The sequence below is a fragment of the Hordeum vulgare genome, chromosome 3H (genome assembly GCF_904849725.1).
Source record: "Hordeum vulgare subsp. vulgare chromosome 3H, MorexV3_pseudomolecules_assembly, whole genome shotgun sequence".
Taxonomy (NCBI): Eukaryota; Viridiplantae; Streptophyta; class Magnoliopsida; order Poales; family Poaceae; genus Hordeum; species Hordeum vulgare.
In genome coordinates, this window is record NC_058520.1 from 277,534,226 (window position 1) to 277,558,696 (window position 24,471).

The following is a 24,471-nucleotide window of genomic DNA, read 5'->3' on the forward strand; positions in this document are numbered from 1 at the left end:
GACGACTGAAGCTCGCTGGCGCCTACATGCGGGGCTGGATCGAACAGCCAGGGGCAGGCGCATGGTACGCTGTGTAAAGGGGCTGGATCAAGAGCTCACGCCGGACAGGCTACACCAAGCGTCGGCCATTTCATAACAACAGTTCGGTCAACGGGGCTGGAAAAACAAGTGAATGCAGCAAAAGCTAGCATCCAAAGTTCCCATTTACTTTCATCCATCTCAACTTTTTTCTTAAGTTTAAGGAGAATTATATCTTGTACTGTGATTCCATGTTCCATCCTTCCTTTCCAAAATAAAACAACTGTTTTCTTGACCATGAAACTAGAATGTAAGTAGTCTATTCCTTTTCATCGCCTTAAAGCTGGAATAACAACTGGAGCTGGACCAGGAAGAGAGACTAGAAACGCAAAAAGGTAGCCCGCATTACCCAACAGATTTGTTGACCCGGATTGGCAATGAGCCAATGGTCACAACATCTTCAGGTGCCTCCAATGTGACAACAATATCCAAGCTAATATTAACTCCGTTCTCACACAATTTTGACGATCAATGTCCAGCACCTTCAGGATTCGGTTTAGGATTTTCCACCTTCTTCCAGTATTGTTGCTTCCCATCCATGCTCGTTTTCAAGGTAGAAGTTTGTGGCTGGCTAGTTGAAGATCTAGGCACTTTTTCATCATCCTGCTTGCCATTACAATAGCTTTCTTGATGCCCATTTTCTTTCTCAGCTTCACTACCAGCTTTTTTTTCAACAGCATCCTGTTGTTTGATGCCATTAAAATCATGCATCTTCTCTGACATGTTCTGTATCTCCAATGTTCTGTCTATCAGCACACCACCAAATTTTGGCAGCTGAAGGTCCAAGGCATCGCTCTTGCGCTGTAAGACAGGCACGAAATCTCGAGCATTGTGACTCAACTTGGACCATCTGCGCTGCTTAATTCTTGCTTCATCTTCCTCGTATCTCACAAAATCATCAAATAGGCACTCCTTCACTTGGATTTCCTTCAAGATCTTGAGCACAGATATTCCAGGAACGTACAGGACCTGCATTTGAAGCTTCGATCATGATCATGGGATGGAACGCAGACACTACATGTATGCTCAGAACCTCCTAGACCACTGAAAAAAATGCAATGTGAAGATACTTCACGACACAGAAACTAATATTCACTCTGATATTCCATGGATCGAAACTGGCTTCCCACAAAATGGAATGCTTACCTCTTGTGTATCTCTGCTGTGTGTGACAGGCTTATTTTCATTGTTCTGAAGCAAGATATGCTGCAAGGTATAGTTAGGTACGTCTTTGATTATATGCCATCTTACAGGAAAGCAACCAATCCATTTATCCTGGCACCAGAAATCCATGTCCTTATGAAAATCGACAGGACCAACCATCTCAGCCAAGCCACAAAAGTGCCCGCTACCATTCACCTGATGAACCACAGCTCACATTTAACAATTGAATTGTAAGGACAAACAATATTTAAAAAAAATGGAATTTGGACAAGTTAGAACTGCTTACAGAAAAGAACAGAAAAACTGGACACTTTGTAGAATTCCTCTTAGCTATTCGGTCAGCATCCCTATATGCACAATCCAGCTTGCTGTTTCCACTGGAAGAACTAGACCATACACCATACTTTATTGATTTGTGGATATCGGCCTCACCAATTGACTTGATAACGAAGAACTTTGCATAGGGATTGTTCAGTCGGAGATCATTGCCATTGTATTGGTCAGGTCTTATAAGGATTGTCCCATCTGAGTTCCCAACAACGAGCCTTGACGTGTAGGATTTTGCAACTATGGCTGGTGACCTGTGGCCGCTGTGTTTCTCCGCATTACTAGAGCCATGTGCCTTTAGTTGACCACTCGAATTTGAAGTAGGCTGAAATTTCTCAGCTGAAGCCCACTTCTGAGGATCAGATTCGACACATGCAAAACAACCATTTCCAGATAGTTTTGCCTTTGGTGAATGCTTGGCAGCAGCCATTGGCCTGGCAAGCACATTTGTAGATGTCTAATCATAAAAATAGTATTTGTCAGCTCAAGATAGGAACACATTTACAGCATGAGAAAAGAAATAATCGACTTCTGTATCAGAAAGTGTTTTGATGACTACAAACCTTTTACTTGTAGTGGAAAAAATATATAAGCTATTATGCTGAAAGATATTGTTCAGAATATAAAACGAACTACTCTATGGTAGTTAACCCAAAAGATAACATCAATAACTAGCAATCTTCCGTTAATAATTATCCCTGTCCTAGAGAAAAGGGCAAGAGCTGGCAAGGTGGCTAGTAACACAACAAATACACATGTTGGACAAGTACAATCAGCCTCACATTCAATGTATGCATGCCTTGCAACGTTGACAAGCGACCGTCCCAAAAGAACACCAAAAAGAAGGAACCATGACGACATGGGAGTACCATATAGTGGTGGAATTTATTTCTGAAGATATATCTAAGACATGGTGGAAACAATTGCCCATTCACATCAGAGCATCATCAACTACTGGTACCCCAAAAGCTTCAATGGGACTACATGTTCTGTGTTATTCTTAGGCGTGCTCTTTTTCATATTGAAGGATTCATGCACAAGAAATTGAGAGGAAATGATGGATCCTATGGTAGCTTCAACTCAACAAACAGTTCAGAGGATGTTATTTAAATGCTAAACAGCAGGCCTCGCAAAAGAGAACAATGAGAGCAAGTCCCAGAAGAACATGTGCACCTACCTGCAGGGTATGAAGAGGTTTAACGGGCACCATGGACCCATTTCCCAGCTCTTGCTTCATTGGAAGTGGGTTATGCAACTGAATAATTGGCATCATTGAGTGGTTCTGAAACTGCTTTGAAGAAACAATTGTTGATTGTGCAGGCGGATTCACGGCAACATCATTTTTCGGGGCAACAAGAGCCATCGAAGGTAACGCATGATTTGCGGATGTTGCAGCATAAGCTGGCATGCTTGGAATGAATGCAACACTAGATGGGTGGAGAGATGCAGCAGTGATTCCTAGGACACTATCTAGTGCGTAAGGGAGAACAGATGGAATGTAATAGGATGAGGGAACTACTTGGTATGTAGGGTCAGTATCAGGGACATATTCTTGTGGCAGATAAGATCCATCAACTATGAAACCAGGATCCATAGGGTAAGGGCTGTAGGAAGGATGAACTGATCCATTGTCAGGGGTAGCATAGTAAACACACTGTGTGCCGTTAGTCTGGAAAGCCTGTGAGAGCGACATGTTAGAAATGTTCGAAGGTAGAAAGAGCAACTACTGAAGAAATTTTGCTATTAAACTAACCGGATAATAAACATCTTGAGCATCATATCCTAGAGAATTCTGATGGTTATACCAATCCATAGGTGATCCAACTTCTGCATTTAGAAGGACTGTATTATAACCTGATGGCACAGGGAGGGAAGTAAAGAATACCATAAACAGAATTATGCAAATTAAGATTTTACCTGCATAACCATATGTATAGGAATTTACAGTAGCTGGAACATATACGTTCTGTCCATACAATAATTCAGGGGTCATTTCCATCTCCATACAACTGACAGTTTTGAAGCAAACGCCCTGCGTTCTACTGTAGTGACTTGTCTGGAATGAGCAACAGAAAGCAAGTTACACAAAATTTAACAACACACCGTCACACAGATAAACAGATAACTGAAGGTGGCAACACAAAAGTGTATAGCAAGATGAACCCTAAAATTTGAGTACAAAATCTTTGTGTATCGCTGACACAAAAATAAGTAAACAAGTAACGTATTGCAGAAGGATCTAGTACAATAATTTACAAACATGGGAAGAAATATGTAAGGCAATTGTTATAATAAATTACGAGAAATGAAAAACAGTTACTCAAATATTACTCCCTCTGCAAACTAATATAAGATCGTTTAAATTCTATACTATCTTATACTCCCTCCATCCCAAAATAAGTGTCTTAAGCTTAGTACTAGAGCTAGTACAAAGTTGAGACAGTTATTTTGGGACGGAGGGAGTATTAGATTACAGAGGGAGTACAAACATATTGATGTGCAGAAACTTTCAGCACAATATATTGACCATATCCAACAGGTTAGATGATATGATTGATTAATCAGAGCTTATCCTAAGTTGGTTAGGCTGGAGGGTCAAATCCAATCAATCAAGTCCTTCATACATAACAAATTCAAAAAACGTCACGAACATGCAGTTACCCATCTTCCTGACTTAGTTGAACAAGAACATTAGACTAGTGTGTCCCAAATTACACCACTCCCCATTGCTCAAACCTACAATTAAAATACTATGCGAACATGCCTAATTTCAATCAGCTCAGGAACACTATCATCATTCTCTACAATGCGTTGCATGCATAACGATGTACTCCCTCAGTTCCTAAATATAAGACCTAGATACGGAGCAAAATGAGTGAATGTATACTCTAAAATATGACTACATATATCTGTATGTAGTCCATAATAGAATCTCTAAAATGTCTTATATATTTTGGAAAGGACGGATTAGAGTTTACTGTGTACAGATGAATTAGTTCAATTGACGGTAGGTAACCAAAAATCAAATCGAAGTTTGTGTCAGCCTATAATTTTAAAAGATAAGGAAAACAGCAGAGACCAATTTTAATGCAATTTCATTAAAGTTACCATGATCAATGTTACCTCCGATAACAAAAACAACAATCGTGAAACTTCACAACAGATTTCCAACCCACACGCCACGACAAACTAGGAAATCCTAGATCCAAAACCCATCCGCCCACAAAACCAAAACCAGATATCGGCATATGACGCCGAATCTAATTCCCTGGCCCGCCCCACGCAAATAAATCCACACCTCCGAGATCCCGAGAGGAACCGCCATCGCCTACGGCCAGCGAGGAGGATGCAGACATGGATCAGATGGTTGAAGTCATAGAGGGGGAGGGGGGAGGGGACTCACCGGTCACGACGTGATACAGCCTTGACTCCGGTCGCCGCCGGGGAAACCCTAAACCTAGGAGGAGAAGGGGAGAGGCGGCGAAGAGGCGGGCGAGGCGGGGAAAGAAGTGAAAGCAAAGCGGGAAATGCAAGAGACGAGTTGGAGCCTGGAGGCGAGATTTGTTTCTTCCTCTCGTCTTCGTCTCTGTATTTATATTCTGCCTTTTCTTTGCAGTTTGACAAACTGTGACCTTGGGCTATATGGCGGTTCGAAACGGCAAATCCTATTTGACACTGGAAGCTGCAGGCGCCGGTTAAAGTATATATTTTTCTTAACAGGCGCCTGCATCGTCGGTCATGGCCCGGTTCAATGGGAGGGCGGTTTTTCCGGATTTTTTCATTTAGTTTTTTTAGACTTATTTTTCTTTTGTTTTTCTTTTTTCTTGTTTCTTTTATTTACTCTTTTTATTACTTTTTCATTTTCATCTTACCTTTTATATATATTTTTGTTTTTTTGAAAAGTACAGCCTTGTTTTTATTATTGTTTTTCAAATTCATGAACTAGTTTTCCAAAATCATAAACTTTTTTGAAAATGGATGAACATTTTTCAAATTTTGAAGATTTTTAAATTTGATGATTTTTTTGAAATGCATGATTTTTTCAAAATTGATGAACTTTTTTAAGATTTGTGAAAAAAAATCAGTTCAACGAACTTTTTTAAAACATTTTCAAATTCATGAACTGATTTTTAAAATCTGTGAACTTTTTTAAAATTTATGAACTTCTTTTTAAATCACGATGAATTTTTTCAATTTCATGAACTTTTATTTCAAAATTTATGAACCATTTTCGCTTTTATGAACTTTTTGTGTTCAGTTTCTTTCAGCCCTGGAACTGGACCGACCCATTTTGCAGGGCGTGTAGTCGCTGGTTCTCCTAGTCGACGCTTAAGGCGCCGACTAGAAGCTCTCGTTCGAAGCAGCGTGTGGTTACCGTGATAGGTCGATCTCGTTGATGTGTCACCTACGGCCCGTTTGGTTGCCCGGCCCAACCATATCCATGAAAAAAGAATCAGATTATTTGGTTAGCATTCCTTAGAAAAAATTGGTTAGGATTGCATATATTGTTCGGCCTATACCGCACGAATCCTTTATTTTCTAAATAACTATAACCCACTGCTTAATTTTCCTAGTCATGCAACCATAATCATAAGCAAATATGCATCCAAGACATAAATAACATCTTTTGCATTACTTTATGAACGCAATGGTGTCACATCATCAAATCATGCAAATTAGTCATAAGTATTTTTTTTTCAGCAGAGTTCATCCTCCATATTCTGTTAGAAATTACATTTAACTATAATTTTCACTCTCTTTTATACTGTTTGTATTTTATTGTTTTTAAGCTTACATTCGCTTTCCATTAGTTTTAGATTTTTTGTAACAATTATTTATTCACTTTTTAGCAATGTTCGTGTAGCAACACGCGGGGCATCATCTAGTTTTATAACACTTAAAACCAGACCCGTGACCTACATTCACATCGGCGGTTTCTTTAGGGCTTGACTCGTGCAAGGCACATGATAGAAATGCCTCGTGCGACCACGGAGATCGCACGAGCTCGTGCGCGTCTCTGAAAAATGGACGAAAGGATTTTGGCTCACCTCTCGCCAACTCGGTCGCCCTATTTAGTCCCCCTCCTCTCACCACCCAAAGCCCCGCCACCCTTCTCCCCCTCCCCCCTTTGATCTTTTTCGTCGACGCGTATCAACGACGAAGTAAGCGGAGCTCCTTCACCGGTCGGCGGTCCACGGCGGCGGCGACTCCCCTCCTCGGCTTCTCCGACCCCTCTCGCGTCCTCCCAACTGCAGCCACGACCTCTGCGAGTTCAATCACCTATTTTCTCACTTTCGTTGTAGCTAGATATGAGAGGATGTGGTCATAGGGTTAGGTGTGCAAGCATGTGGTAGGATCGATTCGTGCATTGATGTGTTAGTAGATGCTAGATTTTGATGTTGTGGTAGCTATTTGTGTTGGATGTGTGTAGCTAGAGTAGTATGATAGTGATGAACATTATGGATTTGTAGCATGCTAGAGTAACTAGTTCTGATGTTGAGGTAGGTATCGGTTGTGATGTTGTGGTACTGTGTGTGTTATGCCACTGCTGGAATGACGTCCTATACAAACGGTTTTTAACCCCTTCCCACAACGTATATTTAAATCGTCGTCTTGCATGTGTGGGCGATAGGGGGTCCATCCCACACAACAAGAAATAATCGTCGGGGGTGGTGATCAATGAACGCAAATCTTTGACAAAACTAAGCATATGGGATTCCCGCATTGATACATCTCCAACGTATCTACTTCCCCAAACACTTTTGCTCTAGTTTTGACCTCTAATTTGCACGATTTGAATGAAGCTACCCTGAATTGATGTTGTTTTTAGGAGAACTACCTTCGTATTCTTTTTGTGCAGGAATAGAAGTTCTCGGAATTGGACGAAAATTGCTTCTGGGATTTATAATGAATTATGGAGCAAAGATCTGTACAAGGGAGGTTGCTAGGGGCCACAAGCCAACAACCCCCCCTCCCCGGTCGTGCCCTGATGGCTTGTGGGGCCCACTGGCTTCTCCACCCCTAATTCGAGTACTATAAAATGAAATATTTGGAGAGAAAAATCAGAGAGAAGTTTTCATCATGTTTTACAAGACGGAGCCACACCACCTCCTGTTCTTCCTCCGGAGGGCTGATATCAAGTTCGTTCGGGGCTCCGGGAAGGGGATTCATCGTCATCGTCATCACCAACCCTTCTCCATCAACACTGCCATGATGCTCAACACCGGGAGTGAGTAATTCCTTTGTAGGCTTGTTGGACGGTGGTGGGATTGGATGAGATTGAGCATCTAATCAAGTTAAGTTTGATCAGGCTTGATCCCTAGTATCCACTATGTCGTGAGATTGATGTCGCTTTGACTTTGCTATGCTTAATGCTTGTCACTAGGGACCAAGTGCCATGATTTCAGATCTGAACATATTATGTTTTGACGAATATAAGATTGATTTGGATCCTATCTTGCAAGTTGTATGCACCTATTACGTGTCTTGATCTGTGTAAGGGCATATTTCTACCCTAATGGTTTTGGTGATTGATGAAAATGCGTTTGCGGACAAATCGTGTGCACTAAGCCTTTCAGGTATTTCATCATTTGGCACAAGACGATTCATGCCCCTCGGTGTATTTATATGAAGACAACTTTCTCTCTTACATTTCGTTGTTAGTGGACTTGAGTCATAGTAAAATTTGTACTATTAAGAGGGGTCCACTCCGGAAAGGTTTAGGTGGAATCATCACGTACACATTCCTTCTTACCCTCTTTCCCACCTCAATGGGGCATCCTTCTATCGGTGTACTAAAGTTTGGGTCTTTAGTACCCCATACTTGTGCACGGGCAGTTCTAGCCACGCCAGCGGCAAGGCCTGTCGGGGGACAGTTGAAGGCAAATATGAAGATGTCAAGAAAATGTTCAAGTCAACAACGAGAAGACAAAAGACCAAAGGCTGGGATCCCGACAAGATCCTTGCTGGGGTAGATAGCGGAGCCCCAGCAAGACATGCACCCGGCAAGATCCCACCAACCTGTCACCGCTCCAGCGCAGCAACGAGCTGTCATTCCTCGTGGATACGTGTCAAGACACTAGAAATGATGGGGGTTGAGCGATGCCGATGGGACGGGTCCCTGTCCCGTGTCATAGAAGGTCAAGGACGCCTGACGGAAGCATTTAATGTGTTTGTCTTGAGATGTGAGTAAACACTATAAACTGTGCATCTTGTGTGTGTCGTGTTCGTCACTGTTGGTGACCCCTTCGACATATAAAAGGAGGCTCAAGGCGTAACTACAAGGGGATCTGATTTTCAGACTCTGAGGAGACTCTAGAGTTTTAGACTCTCGGAAAGGGAGGCTTCTAGGTCAGTTGGCGTACATAGCTATTGTGTACCACATAGCGCTCTTGTAGCCAGAGCCTAATAACACTCAATACACCTAAGGCAGGAGTAGGGTTTTATGCTTCTCAGCGGCCCAAACCTGGGTAAAACCCCCTCGCGCTGATTGTTGGTTCTGCTCTTGGTGCACCCCACTCTCCCTTCCGAACCGTAAAGGGATCCACACGATGGCATAGGTGTCGTACCCCTACATATTTGGCATGCCAGGCAGGGGGAAGAGGTTGCGCGAACCTAATCTAGCAATCAACGCGTCAGTTTCTTCATCATCTTCACCGACATGGCTCCCAAGAAGAGGGGTGCAACGGCGGCTGATCCACTCGCGTCTGGTATGCCTGTGACTACACAAACGAGCGACGGTATGGACACGGGCGGAGGAGGTGGAGGTCTTGAGCCTCCACGACATTCTGGTGATCAAAGCCAAGAGAGCGACATTGTTCGCAGCCACAACAACAACCTGCGCGCCGGTGGGTCTAAGGACGGAGATGCGCTGCCTACGGGTGTCGTGGGAACTCCAAGAACAGAGAGGCGCCTTCTAAGGCACCCACGCCGACGCATACATCATGGCCTTCCCAGGTCGCACGCGACGAGCGGCACCGCGACGTCGGCGGTTCCAAGCATCCTCGAGGAAAGACTCCTCAACATCACTCCTCAGATGCGCAGGGCCAGCATGCATGTCAAGAAGCTGGTGGAAATAGAGTGCGATCACGGGACCGTGATGGAGCCCCTTCTAACACGATTAGGAGTAAGAGCACCTCACGTACCTCACACCTCTCGCCGTCGCCTACACCAGCGGAAGTGTTGGCACGAGCACAACTACTCCTGGACTTTCCTCCTGCGACGGGGAAGCTCAAAGTATGGAGAGCTACCATAGAGCCTCATCGGCCTCGCTAATGGCAATGGGCCGCAGGAGGCAGAGCCTTCAAAATGGCAGTCCATCAAGCCAGCGCGCGATAATGGTGAGAAAGCTGGAGGTGACACGACCATGATACACTCTCCTCCATGGCGGCAGCAGCGGTCGCCGACCCGATAGATCGACGTCTCTGACGATTCAACGGCATTGTCTGACCCGCAAACCCACCAAGATCGGCGTCAAGTTCTTCAAGAACGATGCAAAGAAGACGCCCAGACCACCATTGAGCGGCGGCGGGAAGCGCGCCATCAATCTGATAGGCGCGTAGGGCCCACTGTTGATGAGCCTGCGCCAGGGTATCCTAGCGACCTACCTTACGAGGTGGGTTGTCCAGCTTTTACTCTTGAGCTGCGGCGAGTCCAGTGGCCCAGTTCCCGAATGTTCAAACTGAGGTCCCACAGAAATACGATGGCAAGACTCACCCGTCGGAGTTCTTGAGCACCTACACCATTGTGGTGCGGGCTGCCGGGGCTCGCGACGAGAAGATACTCGCCAACTACTTCCCATTGGTGCTTAAGCCCAACGTCACGTCGTGGTTGATGCATATGCCAAAAAATTCCATTTCTTCTTGGGCAGATCTGTGCCATGACTTCGTTGGCGCATTTACCGGTGGCCACCGAGCTCCTCGCTGAGAAAGTGATTTGCATCTCATCCCCCACAAAGAGGGCGAGACCTTGCGCAAGTACATGCAGAGATTCAGCTGTATACAACACAACATCCCAAACGTTCATCATGCCGCTGTTATCACCGCATTCCATTAGAACATGCGCAATCGCAAGATGCACGAAGAGCTGGTAATGAATAAAGTCAGGGATGTTGCCGAGCTCTATGCTCTGGCTGATAAATGTGCTCTGGCTGAAGAAGGGAGGAAGCTCCCCGGCGAAGATGCCGGTGCATAAATCAATTCTGAAGATGAAGACGCTGGTGCCCGGCAAAGAAAGGCCGACGGCGTAACAGGAAACGCAAGGGTGAGGCCGTGTTTGCTGTCGAGGGATCTGGCAACCTCAACACCGCCAATAAGGCCAAGGTTGATGCCCCGGGCAAGGACGTTGCCGGTGCGCCCCCTGTCGGGCCTTGGCGGCTGCCGATGGGCCGCATGGCTCCGGCAAATAGTATTGCAAGATCCATCGCACCAAGGACCACGATCTCCAAAACTGACAGCAAGTTGAACACCTTGGCGAGAAGCAGAAAGTTGAGTATGAAAAGCGAGATAAGGAGAAGGCCCAGGGTGGTACGGAGGGTTCCGGCAAGAAACGCGGTGGCCGAGGGGGTTGCCGTGAGGAAAAAGACCACCAAGACCTCTAGCACGCACTACGGCAAATGCACCTCCTCGGAGTGTTGCGCTCCTGTTGAGAATGTGCCAAGAGAGATCCACTGGTAAGAGCAAGAAATCCAAGGCGGAAGTTGAATTCCGGCCAGTACTTTCCCGCAAAGCCACCAGAAGCTGCCGGCAAGGAAGTTGTCGGGAACAACACCAAGCCTGCCGGGAAGCAACAGGCTCCGGCACGACCTCGAGTCCTTGTCGTAGAGACAAACGCTCCCGCAGTAGAGGACATGCCTTCAGTCCTTGCTGTCGAGCCTCGGGCTCCGGCTGGGCACTAACGAGCTGCCGACGGTTCTTTGGTCAATTAGAACGACACCAAATCGAGTCACCGGCCAGACACCCTTCTCCCTAGTATACGAGACGGAGGCAGTTCTCCCCACGGAACTCATATACGGATCGCCTTGAGTGCTCGCCTACAACGAGCTTGAGCAAGAGCAGTTGCGACAAGATGACGCTACACTCCTTGAGGAAGACCGTCTTCAGGCTGTTGCGTGAGCTGCACGCTACAAGCAAGCCTTGAGCCGCTACCGTAGCCGCAAGGTTCAAGCCCGAAGTCTTGAGGAACAGCACGTTTAGTAGGCCAAGAATTACAACAAGTTGATGCCAAAGTGGGAATGCCCTTATCGGGTAGTACGAGTCACCAGGCCTCGAGCAGTCCGCCTGGAGACCGAAGATGGTGTTCCGGTGAGAAACTCATGGAATATCGAGCATCTTCATAAGTTCTATCCATAAGGCGCGGTTGCCGGGTATCCCGGCAACCACCTTTTGTACAAGTCTTGTCAGCAAGGCATGTAATTCTTTGTACAAAGCAAGGCGCAGACCCTGTGCGTAGCTGAATAAACTTAAGTGTTCTACAATTCTTGTCGATTTTCATGTTTACTTATATGCATGTTTGTCCGAGATATTGTATTACACTTATTTCCAGCAAGTACTAACGAACCACCAAGGTTCCATATCCCTATTTTCTCTTCTTTCTTTTTCTCAAAGGATAGAAGGTTCCCTCGCGTATGAGTTTTCCGGGGGGATGATGGTATGGACACCAACAGGTGATGATCAGGCGATGTCAAACAGAAAGGAGTACATCAACAAAAAGCTAAGTTGCAAAAACTCTAAGTAAATTTTGAACTGTAAAGTTATTTTCCTTGGACGATTTCAACTTCTGTATGGAAAACCCGCGCGCGAAGGAACCTTGTCATGATCGGTTGCGCCGCCCTTACTTTGTTTCGAGCCCGCTCAACAACTTAAGTGGCTGCATTGCGCCCTTACTTTGTTTTGAGCCCTCTCAACAACTTAAGTGGTTGCACTGATAGCACCAAGATATCTTGCCGGTAGCGACACCTCCAGCAGGTTGTTAAGGATTCGTTCCTTGTAGCGCTCGCTGCAAGGTTGTGCGCACCGGCAAGTTTCTAGTAAAGCAAAGGGCATGTACCATACATGAAGAAATCAGGCAAGAAGGATAGCGTGCATTCATTTAAAACCCAGCCAATTATATTACATTAATAGTTGCCGCAATTCTAACTTAAGATAGAATTGTCTTTGACATGGAATGGCAGCGGCAAAAAGAAGTGGAGCGGCTTGTCTCTGCGCTGGCCTTCAACCCTCTTGACTTGGCCCACCTTGTCTATGATGGGCATAACAAGCTCCTCGAGTGCCTTGAGGTCCAGATCCTTCGGCAAGCAGTCAAGCACGTTAGTGAGGTTGATGTCGGGGTTCTTGTGCACCACTTTGGTGAGCACCTTGAGGAGGACGGCCCGACAGAGTTTGCAGGATTCTTTGGCCAAACGGGTTGCTTGACCAGAGTGGAGCTGCTTCAGGGCATCAATCATGTCATGAAAGAATAGAGTTAACCTCGCACTTGGAGATGTCCCTTCGTCGGAAGAATAGCCGAAGTTTTGCAGGCACATGGTGGACAGCTGTGCCGTAAGCCTTTCCGCGACATCGGCAAGGCGGTAAGTCCAGATCTTCACGCCTCCCACATAGTCATCATGAGCAGCGGCAGCACTCTCGAGCAGAGCCTTCTCATCCTGGAGATATTTGGCCAAGACCCTTTCACGAGCCTTGCTACTCTCAAGGGTCTCTTCCAATGTGGTCAGCTTCAACTTTAGATCGGCAATGGAGTCATTGGCAGAGTTGAGTTGTGTGGTCTTGTTGGATACGGCGGTCTGCATCTCCGCCAAGCTAAAGAGAGTCTTCTCTCTTTCAGCCTTGACCGTCGAGATCGCCTTGCCGAGACCTTCCACATCCATCCCCAGTCCCTTTACCTTGTCAACAAGCTCGTTCTTGGCGTCCCCTGCAGCATCGGCGCCGGCGATAGCTTCCTTCAGCTTGCCGGCATGGTCTGTGGCCTGAGCCGCAAGGATTCCCATATGCTTCTGCTCCAGCTCCTGAGTCTGTTGCGCGAGAAGTCTCTCAATTTCTTTATCCTTGCTGTGAAGCTTGTCGGCAAGCGCCTTCTCGCGAGCGGAAAGATCCTCTTCATAAGCATCAAGCCCGACGCGGAGCTCTGTAAGCCAGGCTTCCTCCGCAGCAACCCGTTGCGAGGCCTCCTCTTGCGCCTTCTCGAAATCATACTGCTTCAAGAGGAGCTCATTCTGGTCTTTGTTCAGCTGTTCCCAACCAGATTTCAGCTCTTGAAAGGCTTCGGTGAACCAGGCTTGTGTTTCCCCGATGCGCTTCTGGAAATCCACCTTTTCTGCTTCAACGACTGCTGCCCTAGAGCCCAACTACTCTTTTTGGGCAAGGTGGAGCGCGTGGAGCTGATGGAAGTTGTCGCTCGTAGTTTGGAGGAGTTGTTCTTCCTTGGATTGGCTGCTGCCATCTCTTGCTTCGCCAATGATTTTGAGCCCAGCAACAGTGGTGATTTCATCATCAAATGTTTCTCCTTCAGTGGGCACCCTAGCGCTTGCCGCTCCTGGCATGCTGATGAAGAGGTTCTCGTCGGCTTCAAGGTATGTGCTTGAAGAGGGGGCTTCAGATGTTGGCGACTGATCCTCAGCAACCTCCCCACTGACAACTGAGGGCTTCGTGGCCGGCGTAGCGCCTGGTGCTCCTGCGGCAGGAATGTCGTCAGTACGGTCACTGGACTCCTTGTCGGCCCTCTCCGTGGACCCCTTAGCAGTCTCCTCCTGTACATCCTTGGCGGCCTCATCAGCGACAACTCCGCCGGCCTCGACAACATCATCCATGGCGATTTCCTCGATGACGGCATCGACATCCATCTGTTCCATCAGAGGGAGTCTGAAAACCAAAAGAAGGGGAACAAGATGAGACCAAGATAGAAGTTGAAGAAGACAAAAAAGACATAGAAACAGAATAAAAAGTACTCTTGGGAAAATGGTTTACCCGCGCCAAGCTGTTGAGAGGTGGTTGCTCCTTTCCCTGCAACATCGGTTGCTGATGTAGGATTGCCGCCCCCTGCGCTTGCCGGATCATCCTCGACAAGGATGGGTTCGCTGGCAGAAGCCCTTGCCGAAGATCCGCCTTCGAGCGGCGTGGTTGATGGAGTGTGGGGACCCCGACTTACAAGTCGAGATCACCGAATGAACATGCTCAGTGATCCCAGAGATCAATGCTCACCGAATACACAAAAACTGAATAACAAGAGTGTTACATCCGTACATACTATTTGATGCAACAAATGACCATTGCGGTCAAGTCTTACGTAGATAGGGCCTTGAAGTCCAACACACCCAACTGGACCAATAGCGGAAATATTGATCGAAAGCATGAACCCATGCCATCAGCCTTAACCTACAGGCATTCTGGCTGGGAAGCGTCCTAGCTCGTAGGAACGTCACCAAGTTACTCTTCACCAATTCTTATTCTCTCATACCTGGTCATTGAAATAACTAGTGGCAAGCCAATGAGTACTTTGAATGTACTCGCAAACATCCCATGATGTGGAACAAGGTAATAAAGAACATGAACTAGCATAAGAATGCAACCTTTGCGGAAAGCAGGTTTTTCTTTAATTGCAGTAACATGGTCGAGTGTATGTATAATCAATGCATAATACGGTAGATGGTAATCATAAGAACAGGTTACAAATATCAACATATCTGCTGAGGTCTGAACACCTGAGGTTCACCCTATATGCCAAGTCACCAAACTTGACAATGACATCTTTCTCATACAACACCATTATACACACACACTTGGTTTCTGCCGAAACGACTGGACGTAGTTTAAGCAGCACCACCCAACTATCCTTGACCGTGGACATGGCTATTCAAATAGTTTTACACTCTGCAGAGGTTGTACGCTGTACCCACAGGATCCGGGAAACTTCCGTGTCATCCACGACTTGCGGTATATAACATACCCGAGGAAAGTACCCGATCAATGCCTATCCCCTGACGACACTAGACAAAGAGTACACTCGGTTGGTATCCAGCCCACATGATGTACATCTCATGAGCACCAACTCTAGACCGTATCATCCATGCAGGGACCAACGGTGTGCCCGGAACACGTAAAAACGGCATAGTCATCCTACCTGGCACGACCCCGCCACGAGAGTGAACATATCACTCCCGCCACTAGTAATGCGGGCTCTTTGCTAGCACCGACCAAAGTAATCAACAAAGCCCCGTCCCATAAAGGGGTATCGTGGTCGCACATGTAAGGTTTGGACGGTCGACCCATCATAAATCTAATCCCATGTCCGAAACTACTCACACAAAACCTTTCTGGTACACCACTTCTTTCTCAAGTGGTCATCCAGCTCAACACCATCACCCTCGGGCATTAGTGGCACCCGACGGGTTTTTCGTAAAACATTTGATTTCATCTTTGTGTTACCATCAACATGCATATGCTCATCCTATGCATAGCACTACTACTACTTGTCAACTTTTATCAGCTTGACCCTCATAGATGGTAAGGCCATGCTCTATGCAGGTGCTCCGGAGGAGCCTTGAGTAACACCATGCCGGGGTGTAGAGATTAATCTTGACTACATGCATCGAAATAAAATAATCAACATGTAATCCATAAAACATTTTCTTAGACATGGTCAAAGGGCTGCTTGCCTTTGCTCACATAAGTCCTCGGGGTCTTCGAGGTCTTCGAGTCCAACTCCGAGTACTCCGTCTACTCCGTCAACTATCGTCGAAAACAATCATAGTAAGCCATATAGCAAGCAGAAACAAAAGTGCTATATAAATAGGAGTTTTATTTTTCTTGGACCTCTCTGGTCATAAGAAAATTACTTAAGCTTGCTCTAGGAGATTTGGACCATCAGGATTTTTGAATGGATGAAAGGAGGAATAGGTGATCCTTTAAGAGGCCTACACAAGACATTCTGCTAAAAATGAGTGGAGGCACTCATTCGATAGAGCATGATTTTAGAAACATTTAGGAAGTTGTTTCACTAGATTTGGAGCGGATATGAATATTCTAGGGATTTTCTAACATTGGATAAATAGCAAAAAGGAGCTATTTATTTAATGCAACAGAAACATGCCATATAAAAATGTTGACTAATGCTTCAAAAATAGAGCATGATATTAGAAGATTCTGGAAATTAGAATCACTCCATTTGGAGTTGATTTGAACCCTCTATAATTTTTTAAAGTTGGTGTTTAAAATATTCAAATTGGCATTCGAATATTAACCCCACATAAAAGTCTTTTGGAAAAAATGTGCAATGCACATATATGGATAGGTGATGATTTTAGAAACCTGCATAAACTTGAATCATTATATTTGGAGCCACAATGATTTTTTGTTGGATTTAATAGCCTCTAACGAAATAGGAAAAGAAAAGAGGGATATAATAGAGGGCTATCCAGCACCCACTAGCACTGGGGAGGAGCTAGGCCGGCCCATTGGCTAGGCCTGGCGAGCCAAGAGGCCATGCAGGAGGCGCAACCGTGGAATACGCCTTCGGCGAAGGGGAGGCGCAAAATGCTAGGGGTGCTTCCACTTAACAGGCGGGCCTCGGCCCTGGCTCGCTTACAAGCGGAGTTCGCTCGTCGGGTGTGTCTCCAACCTCACGCTTGAGCTGGGAGCACTAGGGGAGGCAGGACCAGGTAGCGCCGGTGCTCGCCCTGGTGGCTCCAGTCGGCTTCGGCAACGCCCCGGCCACCGGAGTGCTTGGGGAGGAGCCCCGCACCTAACAAGGGGATCATCCCCTGCAGAGGAGCGCCGGGGAGAGGGGGCCCTATCCGCGGAGGAGACCGACAACGGCTGTCGTGGAGGCGGTGCACCCGGACACTTAGAGGTGGAAGGGGGAGTGGGGAGACTGCAGGGTCATCCTGGGCTTCTCTCCGCGGTCGGAGGAGGAGAGGGGCGAAGGGGAAGCTCGGGGAGCCGCGCAACACTTGCGGCCATGGCGGCGGCCATGCCGGCCGTTGGGGGTGATAGAGGCTCGGGAAGAGCTATGGGCTGGTCTATGGGACTGCTAGGGAGGAGGGGGTTTGATGTGGAGCTTCAGGGCGCACGGGGAGAGCCAAAATAAGAGGGGCGACAACAAGGATCTCCGGAGCTCTGGGTGCACTCTGGGCACGGGAAGGAACGCGTGCCAGAGAGGGTTTGGAGGTGAGCTGGCGTCGGGGAGGGGGAGGACTGGTCAAAGGGAGCTTTGTCGCACGCTGAGACATGCTGCAACGATCGGACACAACCTGCAGGAAGAAGACAAGGCGGAGAGAGACGTTTTTGCATGCCAGGGAGGTGGTCACCATGGCCAGCTGTGTCCAAGGCCACCCCTTGGCCAGACCAAGGTGTCAAGCATGCAAAGCATGCGTGCCACGAAGCACTCGTAAAGTTTGGACACAACTGGAGCTGGTTTGAATTGGTTTTGACTGCAGTTAAGTTTGCAGCAACAAACTTAAGGATAGCAATTAGGGCACTTACTGGAGAGATAATGGGGTGAAGCCATGTCTAGAAGTCTTAGGCATGGAAATACTATAGTTCTGCAAAGTTTGAGCTAAGGGGGGTGAGTTTAGCTAGCAGTTGTAGTGCAAGGCTACAATTCTGCCAGAAATCAAGTTTCAAATGTGCTGCTCATTTTTCCCACATGAGCATGCTATATTTTGATTTTAAATGATGCATTAGCATGCTAGGGGATCTCTAGAAGGAGGTGGGGGCTCTAGCTTAAGCAGAAGTATAGCAAGAGGGGTAAAACAGTGCTGCCAAAGTAAAAATGAAGGTAGATACATGGAGTCACCCTCCAATACTTGACCAGTGGCCATGACAAGTTTATTGGAGGTAAAATAGGACTGGGTAAATTTGTGGTAAAACTTTAAGCTCAAGGGAAATAGTGGAAGGGGCCAAAGTAGCAAGTTTGGTAAATGCACACAAGGTGTTTGATGGATGTTAGGGCTACCAGATGGATTCCAATTGATATGAAACTTAACATGATCATATAATAGATGAAAATAAGCTTGGACACCAAATTTTGGATTTTGTGGAGAAAGTTTCCAATGTAGACTTGAAAAACCCATGAAATGGGCAGAATTGCTTTTCTGCATATGAAACCATGCAAATCAATTCCAGCAAATCCACAAATTTGTGTGGGGTATTATTTGAGCATGAAAGCATTCCCAAAAAGTTTGGGATCAATTGGAGAAACTTTATAATGTAAAGTTTCCCAAAGTTAGAAATCAACATAGAAGGTTTTGAGGGGTTTGGGGCACATTCATCTATTCTCCTTGATGCACCACTTGGTGTGGATGCATTATTGGAGTATTAGAACATGTCCACCAAATTTTAGCACAATTGGAGACACTTGGCAATGTAGAGTTGCTCAAATTTGGATCTGGACACATAGGGTTTTAGAATAGTTAAGTGAATCAAATCAACTTGGATTGAGATGAAACTTGGCAAGATCATCATATATATCATATGTGACATGCTAGAATTTTACAGGAATTTTATGAGAATATTTCTTATAGAAATATCCTAAAATCTTGAAATAGAGAGGAAGGGTTTTGCCGAATATTTTGAACATGACCATGTGTTGAAACTACTATATATGGAATATATATGTCCATTGAGTTTCTCTAAACTTTCTCAAATATTTTGAAAGCAATAAAAATAACTTTCCTTCATAAGGGGGCATTTCTAGCCTCAGAGAAAGGTATTTAAATAAGATAGTGAAATAACTTTTAAAATAATAATCTTGTGGTTTTGCAAAGTAATTTGGATAATGGGATTTAAATAAAATATTTGGTGCAAAACAACTTCCCTAATTTGAGGAGTTGTAGTACAAATCCCAACTCACGGGTTTTTGAAAGCTGAAATCAAGGAAATGCTTTTTGGTGAAATAATAATTGGTAAAATAGTTTCTGGTCCTATACACATGGGATGATCATTAGGCAAGGTTTTGGGTCTGGGGAGTGAGTCTCGAGAGTAGCAGGAACATTGGGATTAAACATAAGCAAACAAGCAAGCAAGAAACAGTCATATCAAGCATCGCAACCTGTCATAATTTTTTTAATTGGTTCTAATTTTTGGGAAAAGCTAATTAGTCAGCAGAGTTAAAACACAGGTTGTTACAGACCTTACCCCCTTAACAAAATCTCGTCCTCGCGATTTCTAGGCTAGGCGTTGGAGAGATACTGAATTTTAAGTTGGAGGCAGTCTTCACGTCCCCATGTTGCTATTGTGGTCTTGATGTGCTTGATGATACAGCCTCGAATGCTCCGCACGTTCTTATCTGACCATGAGCGGGTTTTGGCAATTAGTTAGGCTTTATAGAGGGTTGACGGCTTCGTGAACTCAGTTCGTGCAGGGTTCTGGCTTGCGCGTGTACCCCGAGGTCGGAATACATGGCAAGGTAGCGTGTTTGGGTGCTGGTCCTGGGGCTGCTCATGTCGGTTAGCGACATCTAGATGTCTCGTGTTAGAACATAAGGGTCAAGGTCTTCGCATAGCTCCCTGCTGATGCGGAAGTCCTTGACTCCTTTAAGGCAGGCGAGCTATGGTCGCAGGTGGTCTTCATCCTCGAGGGTGTTGCAATGGATCTTAGAAGGCTTCTCGTGAAAGGGTGGGGGTTGGGTCTCGCCCATGAGTCTAAGCTCGGGAACTCAGTGTTCAGAACATGTTTCTCCACCTGGGAAGGTTTGAGAGGGGTACTGGGGCTCGGCAGGCGGGTGAATCACCTTTAGCAGGTTTTCATCATGACCCACTTAGGACTCTCGTCCTTGGTTTTGGACCAAGAAGAGGCCTTCTGATTCCTCTCGCTGTCCAAAGGCTTCATGGACTCGAATCGTCGAGGCTTCTTTACATTGTTGATGTAGCCGGCGCACGAGTGGTGGTTGACTTCTACTGCTTCTTCTTTTTCTTCTTCATGGTTTCCCAACCATGGCAGTTCTTCGTCTTGTCTTGGGTAGGATAGACTTTCGCCGCCTTGAGGTTGCTTCGAGAAGCCCACCTTCTCGAGATAACACCTTACTCTCGAGGGGCATAGCGATTGGCGTTCCTCGGGCTCGTCCAAACAGGACGAAGGCGCTCTTCCTCATGTTGGATGAAAAAGTATGTTATCCCTGAGGATAACAACATACTTCCCCAAGCATCACATAAGCACATCGCTCATGAGACAGGTGAGGAGAGAGGGAACTTGCTATGGGCGGTCGCTGGCCGGTAGGTTCGTGGTCCAACATGATCTAGTGCTTCATGCCCATGTACGCCATAAACATGATGGGTGGTGGTCGCGCGGAGTACTAGCCATATTCCAACGACTTAGAGTCGTTTCCTATGGTCATAATTCGACCATCTTATGGCTCAGTGAAGCTTTGGGGTTTCAAGGAACTTAGGACTTGACTGAACATCTATCATCTTATCCTAAGCACATTCCTTATATGCCAATAGTCTGACCTCTCACTCTTGACAAAAGGCACCCTATTTCATTAAGGTTACCATCTCACATAAGTCAAATCCACACCACTGATGCTAGTCGACTCCAGGGTCTGAGGGGAGATCTTAACCTAAATCTCATAGGTATACTATAACTATGTTACACATGCACCCCTATGTAAAAATCCTCAGGAGAGCATACAAGCTCCTAAGCTTGAATTAAGACACCACAAATCCAAATGTCCAGCTAGATCATCCAATGGACAGGGTACTGGATCCCTATATTATGGAAGCACGTAGTATACCAATCCAAGATCTTGTTTCCTTTCTACGAATCCGATCAAGTGGTCCATCAATCGGGTTGATCATCACTGGACCCATCACTCCTACAACTCCAATACCGATGGGGTTCTACATGATCACCTAGAGTCCTCATGTTCCACATATTATCGCTAGGACTACGTCACAGTATATCCACCAACTTCCAATATCATGGCCAACTAATCTTCAAGGCATGCTTATACAGGTTCGTAAGTTATTTCTACAACTCCAATTATTTGTACTTCTTATCCACAGAGAAACATGGTATCATGATCGAGATCGTCGGGCTAAATCCAATTTACTCTGAACCATGTGGCCTCATAAATCATTGGTACTCCATTAAGGTTACCTATTTAACCCGAATCTCAAGTCTGATAAGAACTTTTACTCGTTACTCCAAGTCTCTATAGTAAAATCATCAAACCATGTCAACTACTTGATAAAGTCAATTATACCACCAAGAATTATTGCTCGTGATCATAATCGTCCTACTGAATCCAAACTTACTCCAGGAACATGTAGGTTATGCTACTTATCAACTTGTTCCACCAAGTTCACCTACCTTTATAAGGGTCTTACGGTCCACCAAGATAGTCTAGCTATATCCTCGACACACCTATCATCATTACAACAAACCATAGTCTAATATTCTTATATTCGAGAACGGTCCTTCTTATGGCATCAGGGTTATGGTGCTAGATTAAGAATGAAGGATACTCATTCACTGTGCTCAATCGTTCCACAAAGAACCCAATGCTGAATAGGGTTTATCGAAGCTCAATGGGTGCTCTGGAAAATCCGTGTGTTAGACATGTGACCAGAAGTTTGAGCTGGGGAAGCTTGTGAGGGTTAGTTTGGTCTAGATAGGGGTTTCCAATCTTGAGGGAAGCATAACTTCTAAAGGTCGCGCCTGGTTGAGCACGTCATAGTCAGCGTCTTCAGTATCACCTGCTCGTCGAAGTGGACCCTTGGTGCATCGTGGCTTGCTGATCTCGAGTTGTAGAGAAAGGAGAGAGAGAGGATAGCAGCACACAGGGAAGTGCCTAAGGTGGTATAGTGCAAGTGCAATAAAAAAGTGTTGAAAACTCAACTCAATCATCAAGATGAGGCAGGTGATATAATCGCGTGCTTGTTGCCTAGAGCAAAAGCGCGACTTATATCAAAGCGCAAACAAACAAAACAAGCAACACACAACATGGTCCCATCCGAACCATTTCACAGACTCGACTTCGTATAGGGGATTCACGACTCATCCTACCCTAGGGGTTTTTGGACTCAATGGTCGTGCTTGCTTCGTGCTCCGGAGAGGAGTCCGCTCAGTCTTCTGGACCTTCTCATGGTGTCGCTGTGTCCCCTGTTGTTGTTTGCCGAAACGACTCGGGTTGAGATGAAAAGAATTCTTGATGACTTCTCGTGTTGTGAGATGCCGACGAAGGTGGTTCCTCATGGCTGACGTTGACACGGTCTTGTGCTGCCTTTACAATCTTGCCATTGTGTTCTTGCCTTCCAAGGTGTCGAGAGTTCCAAATGGTCAGCCTTTATGCAATGACATCAGCAAGGCATGATAGAGTTCCGACCTGTCGGTCATGTTGATCACAATATTGACACATAGAGTGGGGGATGAAGAGAACCGTTTTCCTGCTCACTAAGGTGAGGCGAACCAAATGGCGAGGTTCTTATCCACCGGTGGTGGTCGACACAACATTGATAATGACAAGATTGCTTTATCAGCAATGCATTTCATGGTCTTGCATATCTCATGTCCTGGTTATCGTAGGTGTAGGTTGCATCACCCTCGGAAAGTGTTGGGGGTGTCACCACCTTCTGGGTCTCGATCTCCTCATTCCTCATGGAGGTAGTTTATGTTGGTGTCGCCTGGTCATAGTGTTTCCATCCTTGTCTTCCAAGTACATGGGTGGTCGCTTGGAAAGGTTGCTTCCTTCCAAGTTACCCAGGAGGATTTTTAGTAATCCCGTGGTCAGGCATAAGGGTGGTAGTGGCCATTTGCAAGTTTTGAAGAAGAAGATGAGGAGTGTCAAGAGAATAAGAGTGGAAGTGGTAAGGCAAAAACCTTGCTTCCTTTGAAAAATTAGGAGAGGTGAGAAAGATACAGGTTTTGGAAGTACTCTTGAAAGGTCTGAAAAATAGTTTGTCCTAACTAACGCCCGTGCTAACTAAGGGCTTCCTACAGTCAGGATGGCTCTGATACCAGCTCTGTGTGGACCCCGACTTACGAGTCGAGATCGTCAAATGAATGTGCTTAGTGATCCCAGAGATCAATGCTCACTGAACAAACATAAACTGAATAACGAGTCTTACATCCATACATACCATTTGATACAATAAATGACCATTTTGGTCAAGTCTTACATAGATAGGGCCTTGAAGGCCAACACACCCAATTGGACCAATAGCGGAAATATTGGTCGAAAGCGTGAACCCATGCCATCAGCCTTAACCTACAAGCACTCTGACTGGGAAGCGTCCTAGCTTGCAGGAACGTCACCAAGTTACTCTTCACCATTTCTAGTTCTCTCATACCCAGTCATTGAAATAACCAGTGGCAAGCCAATGAGTACTTTGAATGTACTCGCAAAAAGCCCATGATGTGGAACAAGGTAATAAAGAACATGAACTAGCATAAGAATGCAACCTTTGTAGAAAGCAGGTTTTTCTTTAATTGCAGTAACATGGTCAAGTGTAGGTATAATCAATGCATCATAAGGTAGATGGTAATCATAAAAACAGGTTACAGATATCAACTATCTGCTGAGGGCTAAACACCTCAGGTTCACCCTATATGCCAAGTCACCAAACTTGACAATGACATCTTTCTCATACAACACCATTATACACACACACTTGGTTTATGCGGAAATGACTCAACGTAGTTTAAGCAGCACCACCCAACTGTCCTTGACCGTGGACATGGCTATTCGAATAGTTTTACACTCTACATAGGTTGTATGCTATACCCACGAGATCCGGGAAACTTCTCTGTCATCCACGACTCGCGGTATATAACATACCCGAGGTAAGTACCCGATCAATGCCTTTCCCCTGACAACACTACACAAAGAGTCCACTCGATTGGTACCCAGCCCACATGATGTACATCCTACGAGCACCAACTCTAGACCGTATCGTCCATGCAGGGACCAATGGTG

At 45.8% G+C, this 24,471-nt stretch overlaps 1 protein-coding gene across 1 annotated transcript; it reads right to left on the minus strand.

Annotated features, from left to right (window-relative positions):
- Positions 1 to 208: 208 nt before the first annotated feature.
- Positions 209 to 5,140, minus strand: LOC123443653. Its single transcript, XM_045120128.1, has 7 exons — positions 4,973 to 5,140; positions 3,487 to 3,625; positions 3,323 to 3,396; positions 2,747 to 3,247; positions 1,529 to 2,026; positions 1,225 to 1,437; positions 209 to 1,047 (listed from the first exon to the last, which is right to left on the minus strand). The coding sequence occupies exons 2-7, from the start codon at positions 3,572 to 3,574 to the stop codon at positions 547 to 549; spliced, it is 1,875 nt and encodes a 624-aa protein (XP_044976063.1). The 5' UTR covers positions 3,575 to 3,625; positions 4,973 to 5,140; the 3' UTR covers positions 209 to 546.
- Positions 5,141 to 24,471: the final 19,331 nt, after the last annotated feature.